This window comes from Phodopus roborovskii, unplaced genomic scaffold (assembly GCF_943737965.1).
Source record: "Phodopus roborovskii unplaced genomic scaffold, PHOROB, whole genome shotgun sequence".
Taxonomy (NCBI): Eukaryota; Metazoa; Chordata; class Mammalia; order Rodentia; family Cricetidae; genus Phodopus; species Phodopus roborovskii.
This window is the reverse complement of record NW_026126470.1, coordinates 14,494,689-14,522,100: the sequence shown is the minus strand read 5'-3', so window position 1 is coordinate 14,522,100 and position 27,412 is coordinate 14,494,689. Positions and strand designations below refer to the sequence as shown.

Genomic DNA, 27,412 nt, shown 5'->3' with positions numbered 1-27,412 from the left:
ATAAGACCTGAGCAAGATCCTCTATTAGTTTAGCCAGCAGATACTCACAGTTGTCATGTATGTTTGTAATGTCAGGAGACTTTAACATTTACTAAGCTGATCCAGGGTGACAACTGTATTCAAACTTCTTCAGTCCACAAATATGAACTACTTATTTTCTCATTCATTCTTTACATGGCATATTGTGTGTGTGTGTGCATCTATCTATTTTTAAGCAATAATTAGAAAGTAACTGGTTTGTGCTTCCACCAATATGTCTTACATATTGCTGATATATTCTGTGCTTTCTCTCATACAAACCTCAGAAGGTACAAATAATCCACTGTTGTTTGGAGATGACCAGTATACTAACAGCCATATAGATACCTAGCCTGCCACAACATTAGCCTCTGTTAAGAGTACAAAGATGCAGAATAAATAGTTACTTTTTTACTAACCAAAGGGAAGCTTTGAAATGAACATTAAAGCTATTAATTGTGTGCAATGAGTTAAAATGTGATATTCATTAATTTTCACCTATTCAATAGGATATACCCTAAAACATATTCTTGAAAAAGATGTCCTGTGTCAATGATTTTACTCTTTGGCCCCTAAATCATTAAATATACATTCAGCAGTGACTATGTGGTATTAAACAATGGTTTCTTTTATTTTACACTTTTCCAGAGAAGAAAATTTGATAATACATAGAATGTTGGAGTACAGTGACAAGAATCTGTGCTTTATAGCAACTTAAAACATCTTTAATATTTAGTGTATCATAAATACGTTCTTCAAAACACACCAGTGAGTAATTCTATTTGAATGCATTGACGTCTCTTTTTGAGATTTGAGCTGAACTAAATGATTATTGAAATTACAAATAGTTTTATACTTCAGGGTTAAAGATTTCAAATAATTCAAGAATTCCTTGGTCATTTAAAAAAAGTAGGCATGGTATTTACAAATTGTCAATTTATACTATCCTGAAAAGGAATAGCACTTCTTCATAATTACCAGTGGTTTTGCTCATTTTTGTTTCAAAAAGAGCTTTTATTTTAAGTAAGCAAAATGTGAATACCATTTCAAACTATGTCTGATGCACTGCATAGCTGAAGTAATTACCAAGGATGACATGCAGTAATTGGGTCTGTAACTCCAATTAGGCTGAGGCATTCACTCAGTTAGACTTATGCCTTTATTCATCAGGTTTCCGAGATAAGCTTTTCCGTAGAAATAAATCGAGGGTATCTTGCTTTGAATACAAGATTCCACAACTCTCCCCTGTAGAAAGCCTGCAAAAAATCATTGAATTATTTGCTAATCGTGAGCTAAATTTGTATTGATTTTTTTCTCTCTCTACCTGATGTTAATAGGAACATACTTCAGTTCACTAAATACTTTCCAGCGCCATCTAATTGTCAAAGATTCACTTACATAGATGAAATTGTAGTATCAAAGTCATACATAGAGGTGCAAGCATAGGTAATATGATGGCATAGGTAGTTATAAACATTCTCCTTCATACTTCTTCATTTCATATGGTAATGTCTTACAGAGTATGTCACATAACTTGAAAGCAATAATTGAAAGGATATTAATGGTACTATGTTATAGGTCTCCCTGTGGCTAATTTAGATGCTTAGCATGACACTCCAGGCATGATACCACAAAATGCACAACAAAAATAGGCACCTACCCATCTTCAAATCACTCCTACCCATCTTTAAACTGCTCCTACTCATTTTCAAACACAACCTTATGCTTCTAGAAACTCAAAGCTTACATGTTATTTCTAGTAAAGTGATTATTTCCAATGTATCTTGATTTCTACAAAGCACTAGCAGAGTATTTTACATTAAAGGTATCTGTCCATTCTTTGCACTGACACAAAAAAACTGTTGCCCAGTAGATTTTACTGAATATATTGAAATATAGTTGTGGGGAGAAAAACAAGAACCTTTCACATTAACACAATAGGATTTTACATGGTAAATTCATTCTTCTCATAGCCTCTAAATAGTTGTTAAACCAATGTACCTCATCTTTGACATCTGTTTGGGCAGAAGGAGTCCATTTTGAATCCCCTAATCACTTTCCCTGTGACAGAATGCAGTCAATGAAGCAAAATTGTTTAGGGCAAATGGGGACGTGAAAACAAGCCAATCAGCTGCTATTTATTTTCCTGGACAGTCAAGTTTCTTTTAGGAAGAATCCTACTTATAAAACAACAATATTTAGCGGATATTCTTTTAAGTATATTGAGTCAATTGGTACTATGTCAACAATGTTTTATGGTAACAACACATAGTAACAAGATGTTTTCCAAACTGCCAAGTAGTTTATGAATACATGCTCCATAAGCACGGCAAGAAGGCAACATTAGTAGGACTGAACACAGTGCATTGAGAAATATGTTATTATGGCTATGTGTTTTAGTATTTTTTTTAATACTCCAATAAGAGAACTTGTATTTCAGCCTTGATACCCATGTGGCAATGTGGGTAGGAGTCTATTGAGAGGACTGTAGGTTTGCGAGATTAAATATGTTCTTATGGGATTCCCTTGATAGATATTGCTGTTTGTTTGTTTTAAGAGAATTGTTATCAAAGAAACCAGTGGACCCTACTCAGTTTCTTTGGCTCCCTCCCTGGTGAGGCTATTCTTATGTAATCACTTATCATTATGATGCTATCTACCTTGGACCTTTACTAGAGCCATGCTGACATTGATGCTAAGGCCCTGAGCATCTAGCATCAAGAACATCTTCAAAATCGAGTCCATGTCAACTCAAGTTAAACTCAAATTCAACTACTGAATCCACAATAATTGATAAATGATATGCCATGTGCTAGAGCTTCCATTTCTTGGGTACATTTGTTTCTGTCCACTAATAATTAAACAGTTCTCCTGTGTCACTATTGGTTTGTGAATGTCTATTAAACTGTTTATAAAACATAAACACTGAAAGGTTTATGTTTTTGAGACTGTGCCATGTACTAACCCAGGTACACCTGGAACTTACTATATAAGGCATTCTGCCTCAGCCTTACAAGTTCTGGGATTACATATGGAATGATAATACCTGGCTAAAATGTCATACATCATATTAAAAATTAGTACACTAGGCTTTTGTATGTGTATGTGCATATGTGTGTGTATGTATACATCTCTATATGTACTAGCACTGGAAATAAATAGGCTTGAAAATGATAATCCCATTCTGTACTGCTGAGGGACACCACAGACCTGCTATTAAGTTTTTAATTACTCCCTCTCCACATTACCCCATGCAATGTGTGTGGATTCCATTGGACAAAGGCACTACAAACCAAACCTGATGTCCTGAATTTGATTCCTAGGACCTACATGGTAGAAGAAGTTAACTGATTCTCCCATATTGTTCTCAGATCTCTATTTGGCACTAATACAGAAACACACAAACACACACAGAAAGAGAGAGAGAGAAAGTAAATAAATAAAGTAATAAATGTAAGGTCAAATAGCTAAGGTCTACAAACTCCTAGTTATCAAATGAAAGATAAAACCCCAGTGATTGCCTTGCCTGTAACTTAGAATGGTAAGCTGGACAAATCCTTACCCTAAGTCGCTTTTGGTCATGTGTTGTATTAGAGCAACACAAATAAAAGTGAGCCAGGTAGACAAGTATGCTGTTGACAAATGTGTAGAGGGCTGTGAAGGGATAATGTAATGAATCTCTAACGTGTGAAATACATTACAAAGATGTTCCCTATTTAACAAAATATGTTAATTTTAATCACAAAGAGGTCCTTTTTCAGCTGAGTTTTATTCAGCAAAGGGAAGAAAGAAATCTGTGTCTTTCCTTCAAATCTCCATCTAGCCATGTTTCCATTAGAGTTCACCGAGAAATGACTCATAAAACCAACCATTTTCTGCATCAGGTGACAGGTTTTGACAGAAACAGCATTGCAGCTTTTGCAGTATGGTACATTTTGAATGCTTCGACTGTGTGATTAGGTATGCTTTATATGACTTCCACATGCTTAGCTAGCAGAATCTGAGTTTATTTATACAAAATTATTCAAGTGAAAAAGTGGTGTGTCTCCCAATGAACAAGTCAGGCCTTAGAGGGGCCGCGGGGGGATCAGCTAGCTTTTTATTACCAGGAGAACTGGGCTGCATCAACAGAGAACCACAGAAACCTTTGTGGGAAGCATTACAGGCTTTGTACATGTAACTGATCCTAACATAAAAATAATGAAACTAAGCATTTTCTAAGGCTTTTTTTTTCTGTGCTAGCTACTATTTCTGTTCTGGGTAAAATCAAAGTTATCAAAACTCGGTAAACAACAAAAAAAAAGTCTTTGATGAATATCTGATTGGGAATGTTGACTATCTAGACATAGTCCTTGGGGAGAGTTTTCTCGATGCTCATGTTATAAAATTTGCACTTTCTTATCTAGACTTGAGTATGCAGTTATTAATCTCTTTAAATCTTTGTTCATTATTATTAGAAATATACATTTAATAAATATTTATTTTCTTCCTAAATACAACAAGTTAATATTGAGTAAAACGACTGCCAGAGACTTTTGACTTGTGAATATCAAGACTGTAGAATATCTAGAGTAATTCTAAAGTCCTTGTTGCTCAGAAATATTGGACATTTGTCTGTGATATTAATAATCTGAGACAAGATAAAAAGCACAGGCAGGGAAAGGCAAATATCGTTGCTTTAGTCTATATTAAGTGCAGTTTTTGATACAGACAGAGGTATGTAAGCCTAAAGGGAACTAAAATAAAGCCTCCATTGAAATGCTGATTGAGACATTCTTCTAACTCTGGTTTGAACCTTAGAAGCATGTTCCATGCTCCACAATATTTTTCATGGTATATTACATTTGTCAGTCAGTTTCAGTAGCGATATTCAGTTAAACTGACATATACATATATACAGTTTTCTTTAGAAGCCTGAATATATTTGAGAATGCTCACAAATCTCAAAAGAACTCAGAGCAACTGTTACAAAAATATTTTTTATTCAGTTATTTCTAAAAAAAAAATCATCATTGTTTGCACTGAGTAACATTAACAACACTCAAGTCTTCCCATAAAATTATTTTAAGGTTTTAAATGTGACCCAATCAATATAAAACCAAGATAGTCAGTTGATGTGTCCTAATCAGTTTCCGAACAACCCAGGGATGCTGTTTCTCTTAATTATTTTAACTGTTCCTTCTTTTTAATGAAATATTCCTCCATGTTCATATTATCCCTGCTCTTCCCTGAGTCATTATCTCACTACTCTTTTTTTTGAACTCCTCAGGTCCTAGACTTTTGTCTTTCTGTTTTGACAATGCTGGGAACAAGAAAGAATGCAATGGGGTCCTATGTGTTGGGAAGAACACTGCATCCTCAACTGCTAGTAAAACTACTCCTTAAAGTTTGATGCACTTAATGTTTATTAAGTGACTGAGCGAGACGATAATTGCATTGAAATTTAAATATCCTTCCAGCAGCCTACTTAAATCCCTTCTCCTTTTATCCAGACCCACAATTTCTTTGTAGATTTTTCCTTTCCTCTTTTCCATACCACTCCCCAAATAAAAATAAAATCACTGAGGTAAACTTTAAGAAGACATAATTTTTTTAATTAGGCAAATGGTATAAGTTATAAGTTGAATCATTCACACAATATCACTCTCCTTTATTTGATATTAGAATATTAAGCTGCTTTGCTACATATGAGAACTGAGGATACACTGGAAAAACAGATTTTGACTGCTATTTCATTGTTTTTTCAAAATAACTGTATTGTGGACAGAATGTGTTCCCCCTCTGAGTAGGTAGAGTTCAATTTACATGAGCTAACTACAGTTAGTGTTCCAACTGTGTATCGGGCAGCGGATAGCATAGCTTTGGGTACATCAAAGAGCCATGCAACTTCTTAGGATATAATTTATTAGCCATAGAACAAAGGATATATTACATATTAAGTAGACATCTATATGGCTCATTAGTCCATTTAAAAAATGGCAATATAATAACATGTACCTTTAGAGTTTGTGTGTGTGTGTGTGTGTGTGTGTGTGTGTGTGTGTGTGTGTGTGTGTGTATAAGAGGTTGAGATGTATGTTCCATGTCATGTGTTTGGATGTTAGAGAACAGCTCTGGGGAAACAGTTCTTACCCTCCTCCTTTATATGAGTGCCTCACAAGCCGTGGAATGAACTTTTAACTCAGATCCTTATGCTTCCAAGACAAATGTTTTACTGATGCTATCTCCCCAGTCCCTCAAAAGGTATTTTCTCAAAAATAAAAAAAAATAGTATAGGAATCAGTTCAAATTTTTATATCATTTTCAGAAGTAAATTTGTAGAGAAACACACACACACACACACACACACACACACACACACACACACACACAAACTTTCTCAGCACTCAGCAGTCTCTGTTTTATTTTTAGCCTAGCTTCAAAGTTGTTACTTTGGTCTTTAGGACCTCGGCAAGCTCCTTGGATGATATCTCTTAATCTTGTGTCTCCCGTTGCTCATGTTGCTGACATTTCTAAGACACATCTGTAGCTTGTACACTAAGTTATATAAAATATGTAGGCATGCTTATGTGCATACATATCATACTCATATTACCATTTAGACAATTTTATCACCAAAGAGCCTTACAGACTTACTCTGTCTTCTCATTTGTCTTAGATGACTTAGCACTTTACCTACCTACTGCTCAAACTTTGGAAAGAAATACTTCTAAATTAAAAATGTACTTGGCCCAGCCAAAAAATAATATTCCTCATCATCTATCATATAGTGAATGTGTACTAGGCACCTTCCATCACTGTTTTTTTTTTTTTTTTGTTCTTGTTGTTGTTGTTTGTTTGTTTGTTTTTCTTTTCAGGGTAGATAATTGAATATATCCCAGTGTCCCCTCATGCAATGGGCTGATTTACTAATCACAAATCTGTAGGCTATCACTTTCACTTTCCTATCATCTCAGTGGCATGCCATACTCACAAATTGTATTTGTTATTCGCTGTTCATGTTTTTTTCATTGTTGTTTTATTTCTATTAGTGGATGCAAGTATTAGAAAGAATTGCAAATAACTCAGTCTTATCATAATTTCTGGATGTGAAATGAGTTTTAAGTAATTAGAGACTTCCTACTACCAGAGAATCACTATAGTCATATCTGTAAACTTTACTTGTTATTCTTTTTTCTTCTTTTTAATATATATATATATTTATATATATAATTTTTTCTTATTTTTAAAAATCGATCCCAAATCCCTCTCCCTCCCTTCCATGCCCCCCACACTCTACAGGGATGGTGATACCTTCCAGGAGGGATCATCAAAATCTGTCAAGTCAGTTGGAGTAGGGAATATGCCCTCCCTCCTGCCTCTACGCTAAGGGAGTATCCTTCCATGGGGAATGTGCTCCCAAAGTCCTTTCGTGCACCAGGCATGAAACTGGTTCCACTGACAGAGGTCTCTTAGACTGCCCAGGCCTTCTGAGACTCATGTTCAGCGGATCTGAGTAGGTACAATGTTGGTTTCACAGCTATCAGTCTGGGGGTCCATGAGCTCCCTCTTGTTCAGTTCAGCTGTCTTTGTGGGTTTCTGTAGCCTGGCCTTGACCATATTCTTGATTAGTTCTGAAATGTATTAATATCCTACATTAATCCTGAAAAATCAATAATTATTTTCATTTTAATCATGCTCCCCACTAGCCTTCTAGATCCTAGAAGGCCAAACCTAAGTGATACTATTCATTACATTTTAGGGTCCTTTTGAGTGTATGGCATGGGATAGTATTTTACAATCATTTTGATTAATTATAAGGAATTAACTACTCAAACCAAAGGCTAAAATCAAAATAAGAGTTTTATAACATGAGAATTCTTGAGGAAAATTGTAGTCATTAGACGTTAACAGGTTGAGGTTGAGTAACTCACAAATACATGTCTTTCTTTTGGATGGTGTATCCAATCATCTCATTTCCGTTCCTCACTTCCCTTCAGTGGTTGGAATTAGACTAACTCTCCTCCTTAAAGTGAAAAAAGAAGAAGAAGAGGAAGAGGAGAAGTAAGAAAGAATGTAAAAAATCTTAATTGGGCCTGTTAAATAATATAATTTCAGAACGTTGTCTCTTCAAGATATAAATATACACTGGTGCATTCCTTTGTGTTTTTAGCCTTATCCATCACATTGATTGTATGTCTACTTATCCTCTGTTGCTTACCATCTAAACATAATTGTCTTTGAAAAAGAAGGTAAGCATTCAATTTGGGTTTTTGTCTTTGTATTTTCTGGGCTTTGACCTTGCTAAATATAGATTTCTCTGGCCAGCATCATCAGTTTCCATATTTGTCCATTGTCATCACATGGGTAGTGCTCCTAGATTAAGCCACATACTTCCTTACAATTAAGCTTGTCTTGATTACAAGCCAGGAGACTGGGGCCCTTTTTGGTTTTCTTATTCAAATACATTATGGAGGCAGGAAACTTTAAATATTTTATTTCCTACTTATTATGTGATATGGCAACATGCTATTGCTTTTTTCTATCTAGAGACATACGTTCAACATCTGACTTGTAATTTTTCACAGCTTGGCTAAATGAGACACATTTCCTTTCAATATTTCATTCACATTGAAGTTTATTCATAATGAACTCAAAAATATGATTTTTACAACAGTTAATGTCACTTAGTTTGAATTTTATATTCTTCCCTTTCTAATTATTTACATTCCTTTTCGTTTCTACCCATTCATTTGCAGTGGATGTTGATCTACTGCTAAATATACTGAAAGGGGGAGCAGGTACTTCCTCATAGTTTGGAATTGTTACCTTGTCTTGATAAGGCACACATTCTTAAACCATGGATCCATCCATAATTTAGTCTGCCATCACCTGACTGAGCAAAAGTGACTTAAAGTTAGAAGGTGGCAAGAGTGAATGGATGAGTAATTCACTGTTGCTGATGTAAAGTAGATATTTTTATTCACTGCCTTCTTTGAAAGGTAAAGTAATCTAAGGAGACCAGCAAGAAGAATGAGATTCTGATGCATATAGAAGAAACAGCCAATTTACTTGCTGTTACAACGAGTGGAAACGCTGCTATAATTAGCAAAGCTTATGTACTTGATTAATGACAGAGACTTCTCTTAGTCCCTTGAAAGGGGGACACTGGATCATTAAAGTAACTGGGAAAAATTGTCGGAAACAGTTATAATTGCTATAGACATTCTTCTTTTTGTAGTTAAAAAAAAAAACCTAAAAATCATAACCCTAAAATATCTGGTAATTGCTGACATTGTAAACACACTGAAAAGACAGATGGTTGTTCATGAAACTGAAATAGAAGTCTTCTTTTTTAAAGAAACAATAGAAGTGATAGTCAATAAATTTGAGTCATTCATTTAATGAACAACCGTGTGAGTCAATGATAATGGTACACACTGTAATCCCAGCCAGAAGATCGTGAGTTTGAGGCTGACTTGAAATTCTTAGTGAGAAGATGAAGAGGAAGAAGTAGTAGAAGGAGAAGGGGGGATAGGAAGTTTAGGAGGAGGAGGAGGGAAAAGAAAAATTCAATGAAACAAATAGAAAATAAGTGCCAAATGCCATTATTAAGTGTATTTATGTGCATATATTCACACACACACATATACATATATACACATATACATATATATATATATATCATATTTGCCATCTTTCTTGCTTCTCTTTATAGTAAGTTTCCTTGAGCTTCATAAAACTGGGAAGCTGCTTTAATGAACTACTCACAAGTGCAGAAGGAGTCTTCAATAGGAAAACAAATTTGTGTTTTCTTTCCTCTTATTCAAGTAAAAGCAAGCATGGGTAATGAGGCTGTGTCTTGCTGTCATGGAGAGACAAAGAAATTTCTTTCTCCCCATGAATTCTGAACACCCAACTTCAGTACCATAGAACAGAACCATATCTTAATATTACAGAACACTGTGTACAGTACTACTATGAAATGGAATGTGATCTACAAGAACATAATCCTGTTGAAAACACTATCAGTATTTCACTTGGGAGTTTTTTCTTGGTTTCGGACAGAAGGCAGATAGATGCTGGAAATCTGAAACAAAAACTGTACAAGACATGAGGCCTGTAGACACAAAGCATGGTTATTTGTGTTTTGCTGGTAGGGTATGTGTACTGCCTTGGGATAGATTAGCACTCATGTACATGAAAATGTTTCTAAGATGTTTCGACCAAAGCAAGTAAAGATACAAAATTTGCTGAAAGCCTTGTGCCAAAGATTCATTCTTTTTTGATTCAATGATGCTTTGTAATGGACCAACTTAGAAATTCAGTGGCAAACGTCATGTCAGTGATCCAAGGCAGCAGCCCAAGAAGATCTTAAGCACCAGATGTGGGGCTCTTCCTAAGGGGGTGATGTTTGGAGCTTAGCTGCAATAACTGAGCTGGCTTTAATTCTGCTAGACCATCCTTCAGCTCTACATAAGAGAACTCACCACAGAGCAGTTTGCTCCCTGGAGAATAAACATGAAGTTATCGAATATGATTCTGCAGGCAGGTGTCCTTTCTTGTGTCATCATCAAACAAAGTCTGGTTACCATCGATATGTGGTGACAGAAGGCATGCTGGGACACTGTGTGTCTAAGCACTGAACTCCCCACTTCCCAATTACACATGGCTCTGTGTCAAGAGTGTTGACAGATGTTTGTTGGTTTTCAGATAACCCTTGCTACTTGATCCCACACTGAGTAGAGATTGCATCTCCCTCTACTCTTGTAGAGTCCAGCATACCCCGATTTGCCATGTGTGTGCAGTCTGTAGGCTCTATTAGCCCTGCTTGAGTAGCCCTTGATAACACTCTCCAGGAAGTCAATTAAAGATGGCAGAGGGTGGGCTGGACTGATTTTTTTTTTTTTAAACTAACAGTCATTTGATGAAAAAACAATGAAACTGTTGTGAAGAGGTTATTTATATTTTCCAGAAAGCAATAGGCCCATGACTTAATTTTATTTTTTTTAAGTCTTAATATTTTTGACTCATTTAATGCTAGACAAAATCATTCCTATTTTGAAGAGGAGGTAAAAAGCTCTGAGAAGAAAAATAATGCCAGTTTTAAACCATATTATTAATTAATTATCTTTGAAATAGGGTCATACTGTGTAGCCCTGGCTGGCCTGAAAGTCACTGTGTTGACCAGACTGACCACAAATTTGAAGAGATCTTCCTGTTTCTGCTTCCTGAATGCTGGTATTAAAGGCATGAGCCATCTTGTCCAGAAAATTGAATTCTTTCATTCATGATAATTGCTAGGCTTACCTTTAGAGAAAAACAAACAACAGAGTTGCTGTACTTTTAAATTGAGAGGAGCTGTGGTTACCTGCATAAGACTTGAGCAAGAACAAGCTAGTCAAATATCCACCATGTTTAAAGGAGAGGGTTCATGAGTCCCACCTTAGAGCTGTGGAGATTTTAGCAGTTGCTAGCTGCTGGGGAGAGGAGAGGAAGTTTTCACTCAGAGATGAGGCCCATGGCAGGTTATCTATGCTCCAATGGATAGGTCTATACCCATGCATGATAGGCAACACTAATTGAACTCAGTAAGTTATATATCAAAAAAAAAGGAAAAAAGAAAGTGGCATTAATTTGGGAGGAAGATGTGTGTGATGAGAGGTGTTCTAGAGGAGATAAAGGGGGAGTGGAATGTGGATATGACGTAAATATATTGTATACATGTATGAAGTTACCAAAGAATAAATGACAAAGAAATAAGGATAGATGAAGAGGCTATCTTATTTCCTTACTTGTAATTGCAAAAAACTATAAAAATTCACTTTGTGTGTCAACTAGTTCTAGTAGGGTTATCTATAGATTTGTAATAAAAGCACATGATCAGAAAGAGAAAAAATATTAAAATGATTTCAAGGTTTACAGTAGCCAAAAGAAGAAAGTGATTTAAGTGGGGAAAGAAGAGAAGACCTTAACTGTGTGGGTGAAGGGTCATGCATTAATATTGTAGCATCACTCATTCCAAAATAGCAGAAGCACTCTGATCATCTACATAGTCTACACTTGCTTTTGTTCTTCTCTCTCGTGAAGAAATGCCGTGTAACAAATTTAGCTCATATTAGAAATGCATTCACAAACAGAAAAAGAAATGTATTCACACAGAATTGTTCATCATGAATTTTGAATTAAAAATAGACTTAGCCTAATGTTCAAAATCACCATCTCACGATACGATACAATACCGATTATAATGAAGACCTTAGTCACCAAGTTAGATTATCTTTAATATACTTTGATTATTAGGTTACAGATTCATAAAATATATCTACTTCATTTAATTTTCCATCACAATATTTTAAAAGTGTTTTTTCTAGAATAAATTATCTATTTTTAGTCCTGCCTCCTATTCATTCATATTGACAGAATAAAATTAGAAATCTTGAAATGTGTATCTTTTCATTCATGAAGCTGTCTCTCTTACAGGATCATTATTAAATTTCCTTCACATTTTAGATCGGGAAACTTGGTCATGTAATAGGCATATGTGTGCTTACTGAGCTATTTTAAAGTAGAGTTTCAATACTTGGTCTTTAAAAGTTTTTCTTTCTTATATGATAAGCAATAAGATATACTAAATTTCCAGGACTGTATGAATTATATGAAATTTGGGAAGTGGGTATTAAGTTAAAATAAGAAACTACTGACATTGCATGGAAGACTGTTCTATAATTATTTTTTATGAATACATTATCATTGATGAAACAAATATTTTTTTGTATTAAGTAAAACTTGTAACTATAGTGGAACTTCCTGCTATGGATGTGTAATAAGTAACTATCACATTTAATAAGAAAAATTGAAATTTGACATTTATCTTTTTAGTCAATAAAAATGCACTTTGTGCCTGTATCGTTCCAAAGATGGCTATCTCAAGTTTTGGAATTTAACAGTAAAAAAATTGAAATTTCTTCTTCTCTTTCTGGAGCTAGCTCATATTTTATTTGCCTGAAATAAGTCCCGTAACATCCAGCAGCTATGATGATGTCTCAAACAGTATAAAAAGAATGGAGACAAAGAGTAGAATTGGGATGCCCATCACCATTAGAAGTTCTCACTAATGCTCTATCTGATATAGGTGTGTGTGTGTGTGTGCACGTGTGCATTTGTGCACATGTATGTGGGAATAGAAGAAGAATGACTCCTTGAACAATTTTTTTTTTTATGATGGCACTCGGTATTGTCATGAAAGATTAAAGACAAGGAGAGTTATGTGACAAAAATAAAACCTTAATATTGGGCATATTAAATCTAAGATATTGAAGCATCAATATGAGGCAGGGAGGTAAATGCAGGGCTAAAGTCCCACGGGGGTTTGGTGTTGAAGCATGACTTTCTTGGGTCATCAGTGAGGGCAGAGTGAGAAGTCATTACGTGGAAAGAAAAATGGATAGCTGGGTTGCTCATTTTGAGTGAATTGACTATGTCTTGAGAATAGGAAGTTTTGGTTTCTGTATACAGCCAAGTAACAGCTAGTGGAAATAAAATATAGACAGCATTCTAAAAGTCAGAGTAAGAAATGTACAGTTATAAAAAGGTATATTTTATCCAATGCTTTAATGGCAATGATTTTAGGATGGAAGAATGCATGACGGGAAGGCAAAATATATGAAAGAAAGTTTTAGCATAATAATTATATTCGCCAAGGAATTGCAATACTCAAGTACGAGAAAAGAAATAAGTTCCCACATGGTAAATCGAAGTAATTTCTTAGAAAATTTCAATTGCCAGGAGACTCCTGAATTAAAAAAATTAAAAAAAATTTCATTGGTTGAATAAAAGCCCCTTCCAGTGTTCATTATACTGTTTAAGATGAACTACAATGCATTTACAGATTGACCCTCAACTATCATCTTATAAAATAACTATACTAAGATATTCAATAATATCATCAAACTTTATTTATATACATACATATGTATATATTCTACTTTACATCCATTTTTATATCTATGTTTATTTTTGAGAAATGGTCTCATGTAGTCTAGGTTGCCTATAACTTTGTATGTAGCCAAGACTGGTCTTAAGTTCCCGGTCACTCTGCCCCAACTGCAGGAAAGCAGCAGTATGCATAGTGCTCCACTAATTCATTTATGTAAACATTAAATATTTGCTTTATGTTTGAAACTACATGAAATATCAATCATAGGAATATCAATATAGTAACTTTTAAATAATCCTTGGCAAGGTAATTTATTCATCTAGAGAAAAATTTACAAATAATCTTTTTTATGGTGACAATCTTTTACAATTTTTAAGGAGATGTTACTTAGATTTTTTTCTCATATTTTAAGTGCATTCATAGATTCAAACTATATAAGTAGAAAAGAATAAAAGTAGTTCTACAAACATGATTTTTTAAAGTATCTCTTGATAGTAAACATATATGATGTTTCTAAGTCTTTGTACAGTTTAGCAGACTCACCTCTTTCTCTGTGGGTTGTTTACTAAATTCTCCTTTATGACATTTGAAACACTTCTCTACATGGTAATCTTGCCATCTCAGTACCCTGTGCATGCTTGTGCTGTTGACCCACAGAAGCGTTTTACTGATGTTAAAGAAAAAGAATTGAACACTTTGCATTCTGTCTCATATGATCAAATAAATAAAGTACATCATGATCAGGCTTACAGGATGGTTGTCCACCATCCCAAACATGCTGTACTGACTTCTATATTGAGTGGACCAGCTCTTAGGTAAAGGTTTCATTTTGTCCCAGCAAGTGGCTATTATAAGTAGCTTTATTTCTATGGAGCTGCCGGCAGTGGAACCAGTATTTATCCTTAGTGCATGAACTTGCTTTTTAGAGCCCATTCCCTATGGAAGGATTCTCTCTCAGCCTAAGCACATGGGGATAGGGGCTCAGTTCTGTCCCAAATGATGTGACAGACTTTGATGATCCCCCATGGGAGGCCTCACCCTCTCTGAGAAATGGATGGGGGATGGGAAGGGGAGATGGTGGGGGAGTGGGAGGACTGGGGGGGGAGAGGGAACTAGTATTGGCATGTAAAATAAGATTGTTTTTTAATTTAAATAATGAAAAAGATAAAGGAAAAATAAGAAAAGGAAAAGCAGATGTGGTGAAATGTTTTGCTCTCATTCTTGGTTTCCCAATATTTTTATTTCTCTGATGGAATGTGTTTTTACTAGAGTCTTCTGTGTCTTCCTAAGTTTTATGTACATGCAAGCACATTCCAGCGTGTTTATTTTCTTCTTGCCCTTTATTAACATGATTTCACACCACACACTGAGACTGGCTGTTCTAGAGAGTAGAGGCTAAGAGTATTACTCTCCTTTGTATTTCTTCTTGGACAGTTCCAACTTTTTAATTTTTTTGAATGTGTTACTTTCTGAGTTGAAGATAGAAATTTTTCTATGCATCTTAAACATGGTGAAAAGCAACATCTTTCCAAAATATTTCATACCCCCAAGTATGCTATAAAGTACTCTTAATAGAATATCCAGTCTACAGTTGTTGAGTAATAAAAGTGGGTGAATAAATAATAAAATATTTCTTTTATCTAACATTAGTAGCTACCACTAGAACTCTTTGAAAATAAATAATGCATGTAAAATCTATTTAAGTGTCACTTAACCAATGTTATATTAGACATTTTATAAACACCACTTTTTAGATATTACCCTATTTCTAGCTTCTTGAGGGAAAGATATACTGTTGATAAAAGGAACTACTGGAAATCTGTTCCTTTAGTACTTTGCAATGTAAACAATCACTTTAATATCTTTGACGTAAAATATATTTCATATATCAATACAAGTTCTCATAATAGAGATTTCATCTTCTGTTAGTAATTGCATTTGATTTGGAGACTCTTAACCCGAATAGTATCCACTGACAGACCTAAGTAACTCTGCGATTTTAGCAGAGTTCAACCTGTAATGACTAAGGACCTCCTTCTCACTTTGTAAATTATCTATGTTCAAGGATAAATGGTATCACATGGCCCAGGTCATCATGTCTATCCACACTAAACTACAAAATAAGGAAAAATATGATTGAGTCCTACTTAGAACCACCAGACAATCCACACAGATCTCAAGGAAGTGGGATTCACAAAGGTTAATATATGCATATTTAAAGCTGTGATAGCTGAGAAGTTGTACATCCCTGATGGTGAAGGGAAGTAAGTAGATCTCCGTTTGTGATCCCCTGGACAAGTAGTTGGTGCTGAACTCTTGAAGGTTTCCACTGCGCTGTCCTGTTCCTCATCAAATTATGTTCAGTAATAAATCTGACATTCAGGGAAAATACAAAAGCAGATTTTTAATTAAAACACACATTTTTTGAAGAATACTTAATGACCTTTGCAAAAACACATGACACTTTCATTGGGGTACTCTCTATGCATCACGCTTTGAGAAGATAATATTTGCATCTCGTATCAGTTTGTTTTCACAGAATAAAGGGAGAGGTTTGCAGGGAGGGTGGACTGCCATCAATACAGTAAGAAATTTTGCTTTTCATAGGTAAACAAAAGTTGTCAAGCAAATTGTGTTGCAGTCACTCTGGCGACATAATATCAGTTTTCTGTAGTAATTAAAGTGTGGTCTTTTTAGACATCTGCATTCACAGAAAGTGCTGAGCTGTGCTCGTTGCTTCTGCTCTCCTGTTTAGCTGTCAAAACAAGGTGCTGCTTTGCTTTGGGGGGTTTATGGTAGATGAGGGGTGAGGTTGTGCATATTAACTATGGCATTCAGAAAACCTGCTGTAGAGGAGAAAAAAGAGGGTCTGTAAGTCTTTGGGATGAACTGTGTTAGAGCTTTTTTTTAAAAAAAAAAATAAATAAACATGGTACATTCTGAGTTAGGAAACAGGCCCAGCTCCTTGTCATGTAGTCATCAAAATGTACATTTTCTTAAGTGTCTGAGATGTCAGGTTATGTCTGTTTCAGTGCAGAGTAATGCTGTTCTGCAACATGGATATATGCAAATCACAGTACTGGATGGGTAATACTCAAGACCCTGCAGTCATGTGATACTTGATTCTGGAAGTATTAAAAATTCAAACCTGATCTAGTGAATTTTGATGTAGTCCCTGGTTTTGTATAAAAGTAATCAATCTACCCCTTAAAATTTCACTTTTATAAAAGGATAATAATATTCCTCACATGTCTTCTCACTAGCAGACTTTAAGACAGTTGTTATAAAATATATTATTAAAACTCAGGAAACAATAGCTATTATCAGTCAGGAATATTCAAACTGAAAGTTCAAGGAGGCATTAAAGTATGTTTCTCTCACTCAAACTCTGTTAAGTCTCTCATACGGGTGAAAAGATAAAGCAAGAGTAGTTTAAAGTGACATGGGTTCTTGATAGGGAAGGTTAACCTTGACCTTCTCTTTCCAACCCCCATTTCATGAGCAGGGGTGAGATTACTTTGAGACCCTGCCAATAGGTAATAAATAACACATAAATTCCAAGACACCCTTGCACTATAGGGTGCCCTAATGTGTAATAATCCTTAGACTATTGAGTTTATAACTCATGACATCTGGCAGTTACTTGGCATTGTAATTCATGGAGATCATGCACGTCAGAATGCACCATGGGAGAGAAATATGAGAACTATAATGCCTTGATGCTGCAGGATAAGACAGAATGACAGGGAGATGCTACGGAGGCTGTGCAGCTCTGTGACCTGAGCTGTGTCAGAATGCTGTAAGAGCTAATGCTTTCAGTTAGGACCAGCAAGGTGGGAGGAGAGACGTGACCTGTGAGCATTCTGCATAACACAGCACATTAATATTTACTCGACAATGCTCTGCATCCCCTTCATTCAAATGGACAGATGAGGCGAGAGGAGACAAGAGATTGTTGAACTTTGCATTTAGACATATTGTTTTATGTCCATTTGAAATTTAAAGTCACATTTAAATAACTATATTGAATTAAATTTTCATAAATATACCTAATTGGTAATTGAGTCCCTCATTTTTTTTTTTTTTTGTTTCATTTTATGTGTCCAGAGGGTAAATGCAGAGTGGTAGAGAAAAATGTACAAGTAGTAGGCATAGAATATAGTTTACCAGTAGCCTGCAAGCAACCCATTCTGGCACCCTTATTTTCTCTGCTTTGGCAGAGGACTTGAGGCTCATGGAGTAGACACCAAGTAGAAAAACACTTATCAGACAGATGGCCACTTGTAATTGCCCTGTCAATGTAAATTCCATTAAAAAAAAACTAGTTTGTTTACTTCCTCATTTATTTATCTTATAAAAGTAATAGGCAATATCAGAAGTGCCAAAAAAGCTGGACTCCCCTTTGGGGACCACACTGAGCAGTCTTTTTTGATGCTCAGATTGTCTGTGTAGTTATATAGATTTTTCAATTAAAAATACTCTTGTTTTCTAATGCTCAGAGTCATGGGTACTTTGCTTGTACTCAGTCCTCCATGAAGAAATGCTCAGACACAGTAACTCTGAGAGGAGAACAGATATCCCAATGGGATATAAATTTTGTTCTGAAGTAATGTATCATCACAAACACGTTTTGCCTAATAGCTATGCTTCTATATGCTATCTTTCTCTTGACACACAATATAACTAGCATATTTTCTAACTTGTCACTTTTTTTACTTAGAACTTCCTGTGATAGCTCATGACCAATATTGTAGACACAAAAAAGAAAATAAAACTGATTAAACATTAATTAGCATCAAGCCACAACTTCCTCATACACTCATGGGGTAGGGTATTTAGATTTCTGTCAAATATCAGATGCTGGGCTTTTCCAAAAATAGGATTTCCGAGTGTTGAAGATATGCCAAGTGCTGGCTCCTTCACAGCAAAGCAAAGGGAATGATTGCCAGAGACAGGCCTGGAGTCTGCCATGGTCAGATGTCACCAGTTTGCAGTGCCACATGTGATCCAAGAGTTTATGAATGATCTCAACACTTGGTCCCCAAGGAAAACATATGCATTACAGAGGTTATGGATACAAATTACAGAGAGCACAATGTTTCCATGCAATTTCTAAGAATCCTTCAGCAAGTTTAAACATTAATGGAAAACATTAAGGAAGACTTGGCACTCTTAGCAAGACTTCAAATTATCCCGTGGGCGAGGACAGGGCTAAAAAAAGGATTGAAGAATAAAGACTTGGCTAGGAGCAAGGAGCTGGCCATTCCTCTTGCGTGAATTGTGTGTTTGTGTATTCCATTCCCAGTAGAATTCCTGGCTTCACAAAGTGCTATCACTTGAAAATGAGCAAGTCACAGGGCATCCTTGTTTATTCAACATGCTCCAATTCATACTGCTGCTTTATCTGCATCATTTGCTGAGTGAATTTGCTTATACAAGGCTTATTTCTGGAGGAAGGGGTGCTGGAATTGCCTGCTTGCTGCAGGGGTGCCAGGGTGTCAGCTTGCACAGCAGTAGCAGGATGTTTCCCTACTGAGCAATTTCTTTCCCATTCCCCTTCTGTCCATGAGAAGCCACTTATAATTTGTTCCCCAAATATAAGATATTGTTCTGTATATAGTTGGTAGCTGACCTGTTCTTTCTAGTCATATTGTATATGACTAAAACCTTTGAAATTTTGTTTTTAGTGCAGTAAAGTATATGAAAAATAAGAATCACTGTGCTGTATTGCAGTCCGAAACTTTCAGTTGCAACGGACAGCTGGCTTTAATGTGATAGGAAACTTAACCAGAAAGTTCAGAGTTGTTGCTGTGTCCAGGTTTGGTTTGCCCAGGCATGCCACCAACCTATGTCTTTCTGTTTCCTGTACTACCTTAGCTGGGCTCACAACAAGGCTGCCAGCAATGACCTTAGAGAAACAGCACAGTTCCCTTCTCATAGATGAAAGGAAAACCAACCCAATGTTTCATCCATGTTGGAAGTGACCCTGATCACATCCTGTGTTGACCTTTGATGAGATAGGGTAGTGGTAGGATTTAAAAAAAATATTGTGCCTAGTTTTTACTAGTGGCTATTCCTTCTGTTTAATATTGTTGATTGAGTTTTGATATTCTGTAAAACAATCTATGTCTCCATTCTTGGTCTTATAAAAAAATCTACTATCTTCTAAAGATCTCAGACTGTCTGAATTTTATATTAGACAAGGTGACAAGTCAAAACAAAGACACTGTCCATTAAATCCAAGCAACTAAACTTGGCTTTGAAATGCCATAATACAATTAAAAATGAAACATTGTGGTCTACACTAAATGATAAAAAAAGATCGCAATATGCATTTTGGAATTTATGGTTCAATCAACCAATGTATAATACTTGATTAATTCATGTGTGGCCCTTCAAGAAGAGAGTTTTGTAAGAATACCTTCTCAATTTAAGTATAAAAAGAATTTTCTTGTGAATGAGTTGGAAACTAACAAGTACAGATCAGTTACATGCATGAGGAATGAATAAGCAAAAGTCTGAGAACAAAGAGGTAGCCAAGAGATACTTAAGGCAGAATGAGCTTCATGCTCCAATGAAAACTGGTAATTAGTGGTTCCTCTGTATACCTCGGGCAGGATAGTTATAGATACATTTGTTGCAAGCCTGGAGATATAATTAGAAATGTAATTCTAAGCAATACCTGAACTTGTATTAAGGAGAGATTTTACTTTAACCTCATGTAGCTCTTTTCCCTAATCCACGAAAGGGGTAGTAGTAAGAACATTGAATCCTGAGCAATCGTGGTTGTTGAGCATCTATCTACCTGTGATTGCATGCAAAAGATCTGCACAAGTCTGGGTCCACCAGCATCCAGATGTAGAAGAGTTGTGATACAGGGTTGGGGAAAAGAGTTTCTGAAATGTAGCCACTGGTGAGGTACAAGTACTTCTAAACCATTGTGTTCTCATAAATAACAACAATGAAGATCATTGGGTGGCATGCACAGGTGTATGTGTACAGACACACACTCTCTCTCCCACACACAGACACACAAGCACTACCATGCAAACATACAACCAAAGACATGAAAACAGAAGAGGGGCTAGTTGAGAGATGGAAAGGGAAGAGCAGGGGAGGGGAAGCGATGGGGTGATGGGCAGAGTGAATACGTTAAGGACAGATAGGAAAATATTAAAATGAAACCGATTATTATATGTCATGAACATATGCTAATACAATATAATGTATTCACAGTTAAGAACATCCTGGAGCCTGGCATTGTAGCTGAGTGATCCTTAGCAAGTGTGAGGTCCTGAGTTCCATTCCTAGCTTTAGAAATGGCAAAACAGCCCATAATTTCCTGCTTGGTTCTATGTAAAGCAGACAGCTCTCTCGCTTTCTAAGTGTTGTGGGTCACTGAGATTTCATACTGCAAAGTTTCACTGTGGGCTTGGCACTTGAGTTAAGGTTTCTACAGCAAAATCAGGGTGACTGACATTGTTCTCACAGCTCTTGTATAATGCACACACCTGCACGGAGCACATGTTCATTGTCCTCTTACTTGCCTGTGGCTTGAGACAGCTGTTATTTAGGCTTATCATTATAATTCCTTTTTAGATTATCTTTCTCACAAGCTATTTATTTTGTTTAGGATGGTTTTCTTTATTCACTGGCATCCACGACTACTTCTATCAATAATGTTTCCAGGCTTTGCATTGCTAATGACCTCAATGGAGATCCTGGAGGTGTCCAGTTTCAAGAATGTATCTTTCAACGGTCCATTTATTGTTTAGGCTCACCTTATTATTATTGCTAATTTAATTGAATGACCACATCTAGAAATATCTGAGTGATTTGTTCCAACTGAGGTTATAAGAAATTGAGACCGGAGAATGGATTACTTCAGACAAAAGGCAGAAGAGGTGATTAGTCAAAAAAAATGGAGATGTTTGAGAAACGAGTCAAATATGCCCAGACTAAAACTATAAACTGGCATGAAGCATGTATAGGGTATTATGAGAGTAACCTGCTGCTCTACACAAACTGACAGAATCTGACAGGAATTTTAGTCTTTCAGCGTTATGAAACTGAGATTCTCTTTTAATACTGATGAATGGACAGACAATTCCCTCTGTCTTCTTTAAGCAACCCTGACCACCAAATAATGCGGCACTCATGAAAAGAGTAAAACAGGGCAAACAAGCTATTGAGACCGTGGAGCTGTAAATTAACTTCTGTTTACCCCAGAGAGCACATTGACAATTGACTGGAGAAAAGGTTCTGCCCAAGTCTAGCCTAGTGAACCAGTGAGACTATGGGGTTTCATACTGGAGTGTGGGTGACTAAAAGAAAGCTACTTCACCAATGGCTCACCCCACCAGGGGCCACTACTCAAGAAAGCTGCATCCCTGGGCTCCTCTTAGAAGGTAGATCAGCATCCTGCAGCATTTACTCTACCCAGCTTTTATAAATTGAGCCAGAGCCTTTTGAATCTTACAACTTTCAAGTGTTTCTCAAAAATATGTGAGTTAGAGTATTTTCCTTGCTTTCAACTTTCCTTAGTTGCGCTAATTCTTCGTGTAGGATTGAGGACTCCTATTTTTTCCCCCACATCCAGTTGGTTCTTAATACCAAAAGGTCAGCCTTGGGAAAAAATACAAGAAATATACTACAGACTGAGCAGAGCAGGTTATTCTCTCTCTCTCTCTCTCTCTCTCTCTCTCTCTCTCTCTCTCTCTCTCTGTGGAAAAGGAAGTGGTAAATGGTATAATTATAATCTCACAATATAACAAAAATATTTTTAGAAACAAAATATAACTTACTTCATGAACATTGTGAGTTTTATATGTTTCTAAAGACTTAAGGGGACTTCTTCCAGCATGGAATGTTTCATTTTGGCGGCAAGAGCTATGCAACACACACATCAATAGGCAGAGAAAGAGGGGGAGAAATCCAAATCTCAGCCTGTTAGGGTGTCCTGTCAGAAGTATTGTTCAGTTGCTTTAAGTTTGGTTTGAGTGAGACAGAAGAGACACGTTTTACCCCACACCTCACTGCAAATGAACTGGCCTGACTGGGAACACACGAGTTAGCTGCATTACATGCAAACCCCAAAGAGCATATTACAAGTTGAAGAGGGTACAGTACCAATTATACCATTATCTCACCCTACTCTTTGAGTGAACAGTCTGAAAGCCTAAAATTACAGATGATGTTAGATTTCTTGGCTTCATGTGCAAATTGGAGTCATTTTCCTTTTCCTTTTTTTTTTTTTTTTTTCCTTTTTTTTTTTTTTTTTTTTTGAATGCATAAACACATGTTATATTGTTTCGGAGGAGCAGTCCTTATACTTTGATATGATATTTTGCTTCATTTTGTTCACCATGTCAAAAGACTGTTTTACAAAATTTAGATAGTTGCAAATCCATGTAAGACTAATTCTAAGAAGGATTTACATTGGTCTTTAGTACCATATGAGTTAAGGTTCTTTGGCATGTCATTTGTTAGGAGGCAAGATCTGGTGAAGGGCCTTCAAATGGCCAGATGTGCCATTTTGGAACAGATTGAGAGTCTGCCAAAACACCATTTGTTGCCAGGACCGGATATCAGAGGGGGTTCATCACCCTGTTAACTATATTTTTGCACTTCTTAGCATTGCATAAATAGGCAGCTGTTCTCTATTCAGAATATAAATTAGTCACCAGCTTTCCCTCCCTGGAGGATATATATACCTACAAGAGGGAACCCCGGTTTAACCCTTCTCATCCCTGTGTGAATGTCAAAATGTATACCCTCTCTTCATATATCCAGTCCTTATGCATAAATATCACATGTCTTTTGCTAGATAGACAACAGCAAAAACAAACCTGTGCACATCTCAGTGCTAGTCTGTAACATCTGTCCTTCGGAGAGAGTGTTAAATGAATCTGCTTCAAAGTTGATAGTGAACAGTTTGTAGAGAATCCTTCACTACTGCTCCTTCGATAGCAAACATACTTCTCTCTTACATGGCAAGGACCTCATTAAGATGAAAAGTTGAGTTAAAGGATGTGCTTTGAGAAAAAAAAGAAAAAAAGAAAAGAAAAACACCTGAAAAGGTATTCACGTCCATCTCTGGGACTATTTTCAGGCTAGAAAATTTTTATTTATTTGTGGACTGAAAATTAACCTAGAGACTCCACACAACAAATAAAGGTGCAAAGGGCTGAAGTGGGTCTGATAATAAGATAAGGAAGGGAACTTAACATAATCCTCATTGACAATATTTGTTTTATTTAACAGACTACATGAGGCTGTCTAGTGACAATATATATACACACACATATATGTATTTGGTTGTAAATTATACACACATTTATGCATGTATATAGACAGGCACATACATATATAAACAGACATATCCATGAGTGTGTGCAAGTATTACATATAATGGAACAGTGTATGAAGATAGATAGACAGACAGACGGATGATCAAAATTCTACCTTTAAATACTTCAAAATAAACCTTGTTTGGTAGATTATACTATATGCCTGAAATCACAATACTTGACAACCAGGAAGATCATGGGATCCTTGCTTTGAAGCCAACCTGGGCTACAAAGGGAGACTGTCTCAAAGAACACAAAATTATACAAAACTAATTATATAAGACAAAGTAAAGCTTGAGAGTGTTGGAATGGCAAAGAAAGGAAAGTGAATGCAGTTGGGAAACACAGAGACAGTGAAATATTAGCTAGTTTCAACTCCTATTTGAATGTTGTTACTAAAATCGTTATGATCACTATTTACCAAATGCGCTCAGTTCTCTTAGGTCTGATAGGGCATGTAGACGTCCCATCCTGCCAGTAGATGAAATGATCATATGATAGATATATGACATTTGGACATCTGAGGCATGCCAGATTTTCGGAGGTTGTATCAGAGGTCCAACATCAACCTGCTGTTCTCACTAATGAAAGCGGGGACAATTCGGCCTGCAACAGTGCTGTAAAGGGCATCTCTGCTCCAAACGTCACGCTACTCAGATGTCACTTGGCAGGTGGAGATGCAGAGAAAATGAAAATGGAACTGTTGTGTGTGGGTGCTAGTGCGTTGCAAAAGTCAACAATGAGTCTGCCTACTGAAGTGTGGAAAGCTGTGTGTTTTGACCTCACTCATGTCACAAGAAACAGAGCTCTTCAGAGTTCCTATTCTCACTTCCTTCATAGAACTATGTGTCTATATAATCATAGGCCACATGTGTATAGCCTGCTTCAGGGGTTAGTTTGTTTTAGGTGTTCATTGTAATGCAATTAGGAACATGCACACACACACACACACACACACACACACACACACACACACACTTCTTAATAGAAGTAGATCTACATTATGTGAAATGTTCCATACCTTGCTTGGTTATTATAGCTCAGAGTTATATTATAAATGTCTTATTTCATTGCTGTTTGGCATCTCATTTTTAAAACCAGATTTCTGAATCAGTGTGTATGAATTCCCCCTTAATATCTCTTTTCCCATGAGTGGACACTTAAGTTGGGTTTGACTTATTTTTCTAGTGGGCATGGCTAGGTACACTGGAAGTACCCAGCATGTATCATGTGGGTAAGACTTGAAGTTAATTTTGGCAAGACAAAATGGAATGTTGTCATTAAGTATGTTTTTAACTGTAACAATTTTTTTTTCCAGTATTGCGAGATGATTTCCGGCAAAACCCCACAGATGTGGTAGTGGCAGCTGGAGAGCCTGCAATCTTGGAATGCCAGCCCCCACGGGGACATCCAGAACCCACCATCTACTGGAAGAAAGACAAAGTCCGAATTGATGACAAGGAAGAGAGAATAAGTGTGAGTCCATGTATGAGGAAGTTCTAGAGCCACCAAGTGTCACATCTAAAATAAAAACAAATCTGTAACAAAATTGGATCTAAAAGTTAATTTACTGTATAGAACATGTTGCATTTTGGATGGCATGCAGTAAGGCAATCATAAATGTCTATGTCATACTAATAATTGCACCAGTTTGAATATGTAATTGGGATTTTATTGTGTAATACTAATATCTTTGCTCTCTAGAGGTTTCTATCATTCATTTATGCTTTATACATTGACATTTAAAATTGATATTAAATTATAAATAGTAGCCATTATGATTCTTAGCTACCTCTCATTTTAAACTAGATTCAGCACTATAAAAGAAAATAATGAGGACAGTTTCACTGCAATAAAATTTACATTTGATATTATTTAGTAGTTCCCCATTTAGATAAAATACAGTGACTGAAAATTAATGTATTTTATTAAAAACAAGTGTTTCATTTGACTAGGCAAATGTTATTTTGTTGTTTAACTTTCACAAAGAATGACACAGAGACTTCTTATTGATTTTAAAAGGTTGGCCTAATTTAGGCTTGTCCCCAACTAGCTCTTAAAACTTAAATTAACCTTGTTATGTTAATCTACATTCTGCCCACATGGCTTTTGTTTGTTTGTTTTTACCTCTCCACCATTCTGTATAACCAACTTGTACCTAGATTAATCTCCTTCTCCTCTCTCTCCTTGGAAATCCTGCCTATCCTCTCCTGCGTTGGCTTAGACACATCTTGAAAATGCACAAAACAATTAAACCACAACATTATTTCAACAAAAAGTCCCATGTGTTGTCTGTTATATTTAAGTATGTATTTGTTATAAATGTGAACTTATGCCATGTATACATTGAGATGGCACCATTACATAAAATCTAAATGCTAGGTAGAGACTGCCATATATCCTTTGATTACATATATATTTGATCTTTAGAAGTTTTGTTTTGTGTACACTCTTTGGAAGATATACCCTTTGACTTTTCCTATATATCAGTCTTATCTCAAAATGCAATCGTTTATACAATCCATTTTATTTATAATCTAAATTCTTTGAAAACTAGAACTTTTATTATTTTAAGCACTAAGTTTGGCTGTTCAAAATTATAAAGCTGAGGCTCTGTCTTTCTCATTTCTTTTTCTGTTGTTTATTTTGTGCAGATCCGTGGTGGGAAACTGATGATCTCAAATACCAGGAAAAGTGACGCAGGGATGTATACCTGCGTGGGTACCAACATGGTGGGAGAAAGAGACAGCGACCCGGCAGAGCTAACTGTCTTTGGTAAAACTCTTTTCTAAATTAACTACTAGTTACTTTGCTTGTTTCCGTGGTCACATAATTGACAAGAAGCAGCTGAACGAAGGTGCATCCCAGGGCACAGGGGCAGAGAAGTCCTGGTTACAGTGGCACGGTGTAGCTGGTTGATTATATTGCATCTACAGTAAGGATGTAAGGAGATGTGAGCACTGCTGATTGGTTCAAGTTTTTCTTTTAAACCTGGCACAGGAACACGCCCTTCCAATGGTATTTTACATATTCAGAGGAGCTCTTCTGACCTCACTTAATTTAATCTAGAGGCTCATTCACTAACAAGCTCAAAGTTGGTCTCAGCAATAATTTTACATCCCATAAG

The 27,412-nt window shown here is 36.1% G+C and overlaps 1 protein-coding gene across 16 annotated transcripts in view; it reads left to right on the top strand.

Annotated features, from left to right (window-relative positions):
- The window catches only part of Robo2 (roundabout guidance receptor 2), a 1,084,901-nt gene that overhangs the window by 915,665 nt on the left and 141,824 nt on the right, over positions 1-27,412 (top strand). For all 16 annotated transcript variants that reach the window (XM_051191750.1, XM_051191748.1, XM_051191757.1 and 13 more), the window contains exons 3-4: positions 25,604-25,761; positions 26,940-27,060. In XM_051191750.1, the coding sequence (XP_051047707.1) occupies positions 25,604-25,761; positions 26,940-27,060 (279 nt within the window). The remainder of the gene's footprint in view (positions 1-25,603; positions 25,762-26,939; positions 27,061-27,412) is intronic.